At 39.3% G+C, this 12,675-nt stretch overlaps 1 protein-coding gene across 9 annotated transcripts in view; it reads left to right on the top strand.

The window, feature by feature from the left end:
• Nucleotides 1-2,897: 2,897 nt before the first annotated feature.
• OtopLa (Otopetrin-like a) overlaps nucleotides 2,898-12,675 on the top strand; it is a 29,648-nt gene continuing 19,870 nt past the window's right edge. The window contains exons 1-4 of one of the 9 annotated variants that reach the window (XM_067353770.1): nucleotides 9,621-9,881; nucleotides 9,973-10,827; nucleotides 11,876-12,120; nucleotides 12,477-12,619. In XM_067353770.1, coding sequence (XP_067209871.1) covers nucleotides 10,809-10,827; nucleotides 11,876-12,120; nucleotides 12,477-12,619 — 407 coding nt within the window. In that variant the 5' untranslated portion in view covers nucleotides 9,621-9,881; nucleotides 9,973-10,808. Of the gene's footprint in view, nucleotides 3,525-7,480; nucleotides 7,499-9,620; nucleotides 10,828-11,859; nucleotides 12,121-12,476; nucleotides 12,620-12,675 lie in introns of those variants that run through there. The other 8 variants (XM_012376672.2, XM_067353772.1, XM_067353773.1 and 5 more) reach the window with 8 other exon arrangements.

Below are 12,675 nucleotides of genomic sequence, written 5' to 3'. Positions count from 1 at the left end.
TCGAGACACCTAAAATCTAACTTTCTATGTAATGGCAGTTTGCTTCGTGCTGCGATAGGCAGCCATTAACAATGCGAGGATGACAGCGAATAATTCAAATAGATGGCGAGTCGTGGCCGAGAAAGCAATCGTGCCGACCTAAATACTCGCAATTCCGGCGTCGATTCCGCGAGTACGTTCGTGATGTCTCGATGTTGAGGTAGACCTTCCTCGGGTCCAAGGTCATCCGGTGATCGACCCTCAAACCCTGAATCTAACAAAGTCGGCACGTATCGCGACTTTCTCTTCGCAATCGTGCGAATTGAAGCTCCGAGAACAATTTAATCAACATTCTCTGACGGATAAATCATAATTTCGTTGCAATTCTGACATCATACCGATGGCTACAATTTTAAAATGCACTTTCAACTTTGCTATTTCATTGCTTTAATTTTATAATCCACAACACGTGAAACGCGTCAAGTGTTAGAAATGAATTAGAATCGAATTACCTAGCGCAATCACACTCCGCTTTGCTCTTTAAATTAATTAACAAATATTTGACACATTTGCCTGTGAAAATTAATAATGGATTATTAATATTAATTGCGCTATTAATAATTAAGCAAAGCTTGAGTCGCGTATTATGAGGTATTAATATATTATATTGCGATGAGTGTGTTGGCGTAGCGAATTAACTAAATTAATTTATCGCTGTTACATTTGAAAACAGACGCGTGGAGAGAGTAATCGCGAGTGTTTCATATTGAATATGCCGTTGACGTAACGGAAGCGCTCTCCTGAGTGCTCTTGAGATGTAATTAGCTAAAGTGATAAATGGAGCACGCCCTATTAATTACTCTATCGTCGAGTCAATTCGATTGGCTCAGATATTTCGCTCAATTCACATAAATAAAATGGTACTAAAATGATTCAACTGCGATCATTGTTTCATTAACGTCGACGTATCGCCGAAACCACTTCCACATATATGCGGCATCCTATTGGCTTAATTAAAGATCTCTCGTATTTACAGCATGCGCGATATCTAAATTCTCAATCGCGGCTTACCTTGAAAATTTAATGATACTTTTAAATTTCACTGATGGATCAAACACGTTATCATAATTACAGCAGATTATATCTGTTTCGTTTTAATAATAATTAATTAATTCATTATGCATCAACGTGCGCATTAAATGTGCACATTGTCGCGCAATTACGCAAATTACTTTGAAAATTGTTGCGATGCAAGCACTAGTTTTATTAGCTTGGCTTTCACGAGCGTCAATATTGCGAGTCTACGAGAGCTGCAAAAAGGGAGTGTGAATCGAGTCTGCGAGTGCGGGATGCACCGCGTGCACAATAAACGGGGGCCGTTTTTACCGCGCAGCGCGTGAGAGGATCGTTGCATAAGAGAGCGTGCGAACGGAACGACCCTTGTTGCGTGCTCGATTTAATACCAAATGTTTGCTCGCAGGTTGCTGCTGCTGCTGCTGCTGCGTCGGTGTGCTCTCGGTGTGCTTCTAAATGCGTCCTCCGCGATCTGCCTATCGCTTTTCGCCCGGAAGATATATGAATTAGAGAGGCGAGCGTTCTTATGGAAGTGCATTGATGCTTAAGTGCATCCGATAGTGAACAGAATCGCATTAGAGTGTTTATTCGCTGCGTTTTATATAATCAATTTGCGATGATGGAAGAAAATTGCGATAATAAATAAATTAGATGAGAGAGATTTCTCTCGCTATTGATGATATTATTATTTCAGGCTAATTAATGAGAAAGTAATAAACTGGGGCGATATGTTTGTTAATAATTGTACAAGAATGCTTTTGCCAGATGCGGATAAATAATTATTCGAGTTTTTTCTATCACGGAAAAGGACGGTAATTCTGAATGGCTGGACTTTAATTACGATACTCCGTAACAATAAAAATAGCTTGTCAGTCGACTCTAGGAGGCAGATACTACGTAAAAAGTTTACCCTACTTTCGCTTGCAAATTAACCTCGTTATAACATCACCGCGATCTTCTCGATCGGGCTGCCGCGCAGTAAAAGCGACCGAGGGGCACGCGAATATTCATGTCTCGTGAAAACCGATACCAAAACCCGAAGACAAAAGAATAACGACATCCTCCATTATCCGTTGTACAGCGTCGCGATCTCGTTTAGGCAGCCTGATAGCTGATCGTCCGTGGGGGAAGTATCCGTAATTATAAGCTAAATCTACCCCTCGCGTCGGCGTTGGTTCCAGGCACTCGAAAGAGGGTGCATTTTGGTCGTCAAACCCCGCGATACAACCCCGTAGTCATCGTTACACGGAGCCGTTTAAGTCATAACGTATAAAATCAATAAACTCGCCACACACAAACTGCTGAATCGGCTTGGGTTCCTCGACGGCACACAACAAAAGACAATAAATTCATATACACATAGAGACAGACATTAGATGACAGACGGATAAGATTTTTTTTATTGTAATCGATATATAATTACAATATGATTAAAATCTTTATATTACCTTTATGCGTGTATCAGTTGTGAAAAGAATTATTACAACAAAATTTTTACCTATTTTATCAATTTTTACTGATTTAATTATTATACTGTATAATCGAAGACACTAAATAAATTTTCGGCTACATGAAGTGCTCATTTCTTTACCGGCCACCTCTAGCTAGTTTTGCACTTTTTATCGAAGCGTCGTGAAGCGTCACGGTCGCAAAAAAAAGAACAAAGACCGGCGCGCTAGCATTAACCCTACCATACCACCTGTAATAACCCTGAAACTGTCGTACACCCCGAAGCGAGGCTCGCTCCATGAGGCAGTTTCGACGCAACAACGACAGCGGCCACCGCCGCTACGAGCAGCGTAACACCGACATCAACATAGAGGCGCAACGGCGTACGAAGGGGGACAGAGAGAAACGTCCACGGGGTGGAAAAGCGGGAATCGCGGGAGTTAGGTATTGATCGCCTTTCCACATTGCATGGGGGTGGCTTCGCGCGCGCGGCGACCCCCATAACCAACTGAGCGTCGCCATTACACCGCCATGGGCGGCCGCGCAGCGTCGCAGACGTACTGAAAGAAGAGGCAGATCAGCCGGCCGGCACGCTCGCCGGGACCGACCGAAATTGTGCACGCACACGCGTACCGGGCGTACCAGGGACCACGCAATACGCATCGCACAAGAAAAGGAAGAGGAAGAGAGTGCGAGAGGGTGGAAAGACGAAGAAGCCACCCGCCGGAAAGGACGGAAAGAGCGGCTGGAGCTTCCGGACAGGGCGCAAGCTCGGCGGTGTCCTTGTTTACATCCGCCTAACGCCGAGCAGCACGTTGCTTTAAGGTAGCGCCTATCGACGCCACGTTGTTTCGTTCAGTGAAGATTCACTCCCTGCGAGCCGACCGACGACAAATTCGCAGCACCGCGACGAGGAAGCCTTTCGCGACGAGGAGTCGTCCTGCCTTCAGGACGACTCTGGGAGGTCAGGGACGAGACTTGCCCATGGCACAGAGTTGCTTCCCCGATTAATGGACGCGTGAGTATGTCTGCCATGTGTGAACTTCTCATAGGTGTCTTATAGTGTTCCGAGCCTTTGTGTGTTGAGCGTCTTGTATTGCGAATTACGTGTTGCGCGCGCGGCAATCGGCAAATGTTTGTGTCACGTGCATGCTCGACGTACTGACTTCCGGCAAGCTTCGGCAATTTGCCGGTATTACGAACCGACGCGAGAAATAGGGGGAGGTTTAATTAGGGTGTGATAATCGATCCTGACGCCGCGAATATGTGAAATATGAGACGGTAGTAAAATTGGAATTTCACAGCGGGTATGTGATGAAAATTACAAAGTTGCTAAATCAAAATATTAATTAAATCCTTCAACAGTTGATTAATGAGAGAAAGTTTAAACAATATGAATTTTTTCAAACTTTAAATTCCAAAAACTCGTAAATTTTTATCATAATCTTTTATCATCTTTCATCAGTATACATTTAATAACTCCATGTGATTTCGGCAGAAACAATAACACAATTTAAATTGCAAAAATACCATTAAATTTAAAATTTCAATAATCAATTAGCATGAAATTATCTACGTGTGTGCGTTTGGAATTTTTGTGTGCAAAACGATCATTGCCAATTATAAAATTTATGGCTTGGTTCATGATCTCAATCAAAAGCGTAGTACTACTTTTTAGTTTCGAGGTCAATGACTTTCTAGCAAAACAATACCATGCCAGCTATATCGATTTTCAGTTAGTTGCGTGTAGCAAACGCATGAAATAGATTCACACAAAATGGTGTGCATAAAGTAGAGGCTTAAAGTTTCACAAAAACCAAAAACAAAGTATGTGCGACGCGGTACACGTAAAACAATATAAAAATAAAATATCTCGATCTATAAAATATACAACAATAATAAAATTTTAATTATTCCAAAATATAATTAAATAATTTATATTACACAATGATTTAATATATCTCGTCCAAATTGATTCTCAGAATTTCGCGAAATATTAAATCTCCTTCCAAATTTATTGCGCATGTCACTTAATTTCTCGTCAAAATTATAAATTTGCTACAAATGGCGCACATTTTGAAAAATGGCTTTTGCGCTTGAGCGCGCATTAATTAATCTTGCGTAAACGAGAAAAATGTGCGGTGCGTTTCAAACTACGTGAAAGGGGAGCGCAGTTAACGAGCTGATAAATGTGCGAGGCTTCGGTTCGGCCATGGCGCGAACCTTGAACTTATCGACCAGCCCGTATTTATATTGCAACGACCGAAAAATCGAGTCAAGGACCAGTGAATAAAATCGAGAGGACTGTTCAGGTCCGAACGCTATGCGTGCTTGCAGTTACCATGTACATATACTATGTGGTCACGTTCACCAAGCGGTGGCATTGAACTCTGTCATGAAAAAAAGGAAGGCGCACACAAACACACACACACAGGCCTCTTGAATTTAAACTCACTCATTATTACCTTTATATTTGAATTATATAACTGTTGCGCAAATGTTATCGCGCTCTTGCAACTAGTGCAGTTAGTGAACGAGAAGAAATACAATAGAAATCCGGTTCGATCGGAAGATTGCCGAGTGAAACAAAGCCTTACCGTTGGAGAGAAATATATTCCTTTGTGCATATATCCAAAATACAGACTCTCGGAAGATAAAAGATATTATAATATCAAGTGAGAATAGATGTATTATCGATTTCTTTGAAATTGCAATGGATTACACAATTCTTTGTGTGCCTTATCGCTCTGTAATTTCCGCAATAATCTTTTATTTTTGATATGACGGACAGAGAAAGATTAATGTTAGACTTCAAAGAAATCCGATGGACAGACCAATATTTCAAAGAAGAGATACTTCGTAAAAATCCCGAGAGACATTTCTCTCCATCTAGAGTCGTCATGAATAAAACAGTAAAAATCGGTCAATAATTCTATATAATATTAAAATAGTCATTCGAATTTCTCTCTCTTTCTCTCTCTCTCTCTCTCTCTCTCTCTCTCTCTCACACAGTGTTATTTCACACCAAAATAAAAATAGATTTGACACGAAAGGCTTTTGCATACATTATCAAGTTACTTGCCTCGATTTCCAAGAATATCCACCGCCAACTCGCGGTTTCAGAAAGAGAAAGGATCCCGACAGACATCATGCGTCCATCATAGAGTCAGGATTTATTCGCGCGCGAGACGCAAAGCGCGATGCAAGTGTTTCTAGTGCAGCTATTGTTTCTATGACAAATAAGCGAATACATAAGCAAATATCGTTCAATAAGAAACAATACTCAATTAATCTTCGATAAAAAGCTGTGTGTGATAATTAAATCGGGTTTTATTTCAATTAAAATATAATACAATAATATAATATTAGTTACGTATGAATTTAGTGCTTAATATTGGTGTAAAAAAAATTTTGAATAGCTTTTGTAAAAAATCACATTTTATAGATATATTATTTATCATTTGCCAAACCGCGATTGATTAAATTGTGTTTCGGTTAATTAAACTATTCGATATATCGAACAGTGGATTTCGAGATCTGACCCTGAGTTACGTGATCCATGATGGAGGTAAGAAATAGAGAACGTAAATATATAAGCTTCCATGAGCTTTATATATATTGTTTTTCACATGAGAATTTCCGCGATCTAATAAAAGCTTCTCTTTTTCCATCGCGGCCTACAACTTTTTACGGTACATTATTATTGTCACGAGATGCATGAAGGTTAAATAGAAAAGGTCTATATTGCACTTAAAATTATTCAAAACAAAATAGTTTATTTAATTTTGTAAACTGTTATTTTTGATCAAAGAAACCCGATAAGAAAATTACTTGCTTTATTTTACTTCAATAATCTTCGAAGATAAAACATTTGCAAGTTATTTATAATATACTTAACTAAGATTACGCGTTTAATTGAAAAATATTGCGAAACATGCGATAAATTGAAAGCAAGTCCAGCACAAATATTTCTGAGAGAGTAAAGTCGGAGGCGGAAGGGCCGTGACTGTTGTAATTACTGTAATTACAGCGATTACTATGCAGCGCAAGCTGCAATCGAGGTAATGTCGATCTTCATAGAATCGCGCTACTCGGAAATGTTCCGTCTATTCGTATATCACAAATTCTATTATATTTCAATATATTTACCATTGTATTTTATTTCAATATTTTAACCAGTTTTTTTGTAACATATTTATGAAAAGCATTCAGGTTAAATTAACGCGCAACATAACGTTTCATGTTGCAACACACAACTAAAAAATAATCTGATACTACGTTTGCAAAATTATATCTCGAATTTCATTTCAATTCTTCATACATCATCACAGGTATCTCAATATTTCAATCGATCTTTTGTAACGCGAAATATTTGTAAAAATTATTACACTCAAACTAGCGCACAAAATAACGTTTCGTGTATGACATAACCAAATAATAATCCGACACGAGTGCAAAATCGTATCAGGTGTAATTTTATTTAAACGAGACTTGATGGAAGAACAAAAAAAGCTTTTTATTAATATGCTCCCTTGATGGCAGCTGGATAATGTTGCCGGGAAATTATAAAATTATCGACAGTGTCACAGAGCGAGCGTCATTGACCAACGCTGGGAACGCGGACTCTGTCTCTCGGGGGAGCGGCATGTAGCGAATCGGTCGATGGATAGTACGTGGGCGTCGCGACGCCGGCGCCGGTAGGAAGCTCACAGGTGGTCGCCACGCAGTCTGGCCGTGTTTCGTGTCGGGTGCCGTGCCGCGGCAGCGCCTCGACGAGCTGCCGCTTTTTCGAGGTCCACGACCGACCGGGGCTGGAATCGATCCGCGGCCACTTCCGGCTTCCGTTTGTTGTGACGCTCGCGCGCGCGGGGTGCAACCCGGCGATAGCAATAACCTCGCCCCCGCGACCTGTGTGTGCGTCCGCGATTCAACCTATCTCACGCCCTGCGCGAGTCACAGTCACCTGCGAGTGTTCTGCCATCGTGAGTTACCACATGTAAGCTCGCCGGTTTCCGGCACGCGCTCTGACATTGCCCGAATGAACCGATGGAACTTTGCTGATCCAATAAGTCAATTTTTGGGAGGCCAATGGGCGTAATTGTGCCGGTGAAACACGCTGTCGCAATATTGCTCGATGATGATATCAACAGCCATAACTTGTTTTATCCTAATCTTCATTACAATTGAATTATGTATACTTAAAGAATTTTAAATCAATTCGGCAATTTAAACTTGGAATAAATGTCGTATTAGTTTTTAAATTTTCTCCAAATGCTATATTAGATGATAGAGTAGAAGATAAGTAATAATGAATCACAGTTGTGATTTCAAGCTATATATAAGGAGATATTAATAACTCGATGAATTATATTTAGCTTTCTGAGAACGGGAACATATGTTACAGAGACTCGGTAATATATTTCATTAATTAAATTAATTAATTCAACATATTTTCATCACGTGCGCTCAATATCTGAATATTGAAAACAACTCATTCAAATTGAAGTACACAGCGTTCGGCATGTTTTCATATTCCATTAATGATGGAAAAATCTATAAGACCAAGTATTCACACTCGCTTGGTGCTCCGTGACAATACATTATTCTGTGTTTTCGCGGCTTCGCAATATCCACGACTACGGGATTCTCATAAACTCCATTCATCGAGTCGCTTCCGGCTCGGAACGTGCCGGCTGCGCTGACATAACGTAACTAGCGCACGTGTATATTCGCGAAATGGAAACTTTTAATTCAAGCCAAGTGCATCTCTATGAACTACTAAAAAGTTACGCAACTATTGAGTGATTTTATTTCGACCTTTGGCAAAGATATAAAGTGAATTAAAATCTATTAACGAACGTCCTTGTGCAGATGCACGATGGATAAAGTAATTAGCTGACAGAAGGAACTTAAAGCTTCGGGACTTATTACTTTGTTACAAAGCTCAAAGCCCGGTTCGACATTATGTACCATTCGTTCGATGTTGGGAGCTTTCAAGGGAGCTTATTTCCGGCCGCCGATATTCTTCGAAGCTTCCTTTATGACGCGCAAAATCCGAGTCGACCGAATTCAGTTTCCTGGAGAAACTTGATTGTGATGAAGATCTTACCGAACACAAGTGCGGAAATGAAACAAGATCATTATCTCGAATTATGCAATTGCGTGCAAATCTCATAAAGCAACCCTATTACAATTCATATCTTCATACGTGATTTCATATATTTCGGCGTACCATTTAAAATGCAAATTCATCAAAATCCTTCGTTCTACGTGACGCTTCGATCGATCGGTCGGTGACTTCCTCCGCGCCGTGTCAATACGTCCGAAGGCTTTTACCTAGTTTGATTTCAGTCAATTATAGCTGTGCGCGTGCAACGTTGAATTGTGAAAAATTCAAATGGAATAATTCTATTAATTCGCGACTGGACTTTGAAGCAATGGAAATTAAATGATGGACAGAAATACGTATCATTGACAGTGCTCATCATTTTTGATATTTTTTATCTAAAATTTATGACAATCATATATTAAAAATAATAAAAATAATACTAAAATAAGATTAAATGTCCACTGAAAACTAAACCCAAGAATAGCGATTTGCCTTTCATGCAAGCCTTTCATGCAATCATAAAATTATTAATAATTATTAAAATTACTAAAAAGTATTTTGTTTTAGCGATATAATGAAATCGATTCGTGAAAGCACGGAATTTCTGTCTAGGAATTATTTCAGCATCCGTGTTACTAGAACGCATATTCAGCCGTGGTCTGAGAATCCATTATCACTCATATTCCAACGATCGATCGTGGCTCGTCACTCGCTGACAATACGAGATTTCTAAAATCAGTCGTTGTTCCCGTGCGAACGTCAACGTGATAGGAGAAGAGAACTGAAAGCAGAAATAATTTCGTGCTCGTGCGTGTACTTCTTCACATGTGAGAGAAGAGAGCTTCATGCTCTCTGGAGACAGAAGGCCGCAGCAAAAGAAGGATGAAAACAGCGCTGAGTCGCGAGATGATAATTAAAGCCGTTCTTGGTGAAGCGCGGATTTCTAAATATATATATATATATATGCACACAGTCAACGATGGATGAAAATAGAAAGGCACGGAGAGGGAGAAAAGAGCTTGCACGAAAAGCGAGCTTGCAGTGGGCATCGCGACGTCGCGGCGTCACCTGAGTGGGCGTTCGGTTAGGTCAGTTATCGCGGGAACTTTTGACCTTCGAGTTCGTTTCACATATATAACGGAGTAAACTACAATTATTTAAAACGGATATTAGACGAAGCTCGACTTCTAATTGGATTTTAATTATCAATTTCTGATAAAGCGACTGTTGAAGAGTAATGTGAGGTAAAATATTTCGAGACGCCACGAATGTTAGTATTATTCGACGAAAAGTATAATGTCAAAAAATATTAAATTATTATTTTTCTCTACATGTTTATTTTTTTTTTTTTTGCTGTATAGGTATTCGAGAAACCTTTAAGTTTTTTTCTTCCATACGGTTTGCATCGCAAAACATCACGGGTCCATATCTGTGCAGCGCCATTTTGCTTGGGTTGTCTTTACAAAGATAGATTGTAACCATGAGAGAAGATAGGTCAGTAACCGTCTGCAAGCTTCCATCGCCCTTCCAGTGCAGTACTGCGATTCGAATAAAGTGACTCGTTTCCTTCATATTCCAGAAAATGTATTTGTATAATCGAAACTCAAAATGCACATAACGGAACAATAATTTTATAATAATTCAGTATTAAAACTAATACAATTCTATTTTTAAAAAATCATAAACAAAATAAATAGAATAAATGCATAATTTAATAAATTGTAAAATAAGATTAAACGAGCAAACTGTGCGAATGAGCTTAAGCTGATCCGGCTTATCAGACTTGAGAATAAAAATGAAAATAATTAAAATAGAGGATAAAAAATTATTTAAAACTGTAGTTTTAAACGTGACAAAATCATGACATCTCTTCGAGGTGTTCATTCGTTTTCTTATCTCGCCTGTCGTGTTCTTCAGAGAGCATCCACGTGGAAAGATGTACGCACGTGACCAGACACGCTAGCGCGCCAATCGCAGCTCCATGTTTGGCGATCTCTACTATATAGAGAGAGAGAGAGCCAAGAGAGCCAGTTAACGGCGATGGGGCTTCCTTCTGAGACAGTACTGATTCGATCGCGTTTGCACTATCGTTGCCTGCTCTTTCACGATCTCTTTTTCATCAACTTCTTGCGCGAGAGCAAATTTTCTCTCAAAGACCCTTTCTTCGAATATTAAATGCGCGTTTAAAGTGTACATTATGGGTACCGTGGCTTTAAGTAAGTTCAGTGAAATAATTTTGTGAAATTGTGAATTGTTCAAGCGCGAATTGAATTAATATAGTAATGAGAATTTTATATTTGCAAATATAGAGTTTGTTTTAATAAAAAAAAATTTGCACGATAAACTTTTATGTTTAAAAAATAAGTATTATTTGTTGTTTTTAGAGGATTTGTTTGTCTGACCTACTAATGAATGTGTGGTATACAGACTTCACCACAAGTTTAATGTTTCAATTACATCACATTATCCGTTAGATATAATTACATTAATAATTGCGACATTTCGCACAGATAATAACCTTTCATATGACATTACCATAAAACAACTGAGGACACACATTTGACTGAAAATGACACTTTTAGAAAATAACATCTATCTGCACCAAACTTTGCGTATCTCCAGCCTAAATTCAAACACTTCGAGGAACTTCTATTTGTTACGGAAACTAAAAGTTGCAATTCTCAACCTTTCAATTTTCTTTTATTTGAACATCAAAGAACACTTTGGCATTCGTAAATCAGAAGAGTTTGCGAAAGTTCCGCCTGTTATTTCTTCCGATAGTTGAGAGAGCTAAAGACTCAAAGGATCGCACGTACGCTTCAATAAAATCAAATAAACGTCCGACAAAATTCAACGAAACAAAGTTTCCATTGTATTTGTGTAGATACTATTCTTTTGGCACTACATTTATTTTATTAAATTATTACATAGGTGATAAGTGAATAAAGGATTTCCCATCAATTTCGCAAATTAAAATTTACGCGCACACAGGCATAAAAAAATTCAGAATTTTAATATAATATTTTCCCCGAAACTCGCTCTCTCGCCAAGCCACAGAGTGGTGAACACCGTTATCGATCTTTTTTTTAATATAGACAGACTTATTAAAAAAGATTCAACTGGTTTTTCATGAAAATCCCTGTGCAAAATGTGAGCAAACTCTTGCGACTCCGCCTGACGAGTACTGCATGTTTGAATGTACGGAGTATTTGATTGAAGGAATCTCTCTCGCGTGTTTCTGATTCTAGTTTCGTTCTTCTTCAGATCGTCAGAAAGACAACAAAGAAGACCCTGAAGAGATGCAACGGTGTCCATACCTACATGAGATGAAAGAGCGCTTGCTCTCCCAACCGACACCGACCGACAGTTTGGATATGGAACGACTCGACGGCGGTACTCCCGTTAAGGAGGCTAATCTGCACAATGATTATCCGGCGCACACGAATCCTGGTGTGATACCCGATCCCCCAGAGATGCCACCTGATTCCTTGATCGGCACTGTCGTCAAGGTGAGTGATTAAAGACAACACTGCGGCGCATTGTGCGCGCAAATGCAGAATATCAGAATTCTACAATTCAGACATCTCTAATATTTAACCACAATTTTCTTCGGTCGACTCGAAGATTTATTCTTAGCGAAAAGTTCGTTATTCACTGTAGCCAAATTATTTGCATCGGATTGATCAGAGAATCCACGATAAAAGAAATATTCGATTGTTTTCGCACGTATTGCGTTATAATGAGATTGTATCGCAATAATATGATAACTGCATTTAATATGAAATTTATGAAACACGTTAGCTCGCAACAGCTTAGACAGAAATGTAGCCGGAAATCTTTAAATTTATTCTTGTTGTGCTTTTAGCTAAACTCCGATGGTTATGGCTCACACACATCACCAGCGCATGCGAGGCAGCCCTTAGTTCCGCAGAATGCGAATAACCCGCCCCTCTGCCTCACTCCTACATATTCCGGTCCAGCAAATGGCATGCTGCCAAAGAATGCGAAGTAAGTACATTCTGACAAATACAAGTTTTTTAAGGTATTCGCAAACATTAATGTTT

Source organism: Linepithema humile, chromosome 4 (genome assembly GCF_040581485.1).
Source record: "Linepithema humile isolate Giens D197 chromosome 4, Lhum_UNIL_v1.0, whole genome shotgun sequence".
NCBI lineage: Eukaryota > Metazoa > Arthropoda > Insecta > Hymenoptera > Formicidae > Linepithema > Linepithema humile.
The sequence above is the reverse complement of the archived record's forward strand: the minus strand, read 5'-3'. Positions and strand labels throughout refer to the sequence as shown.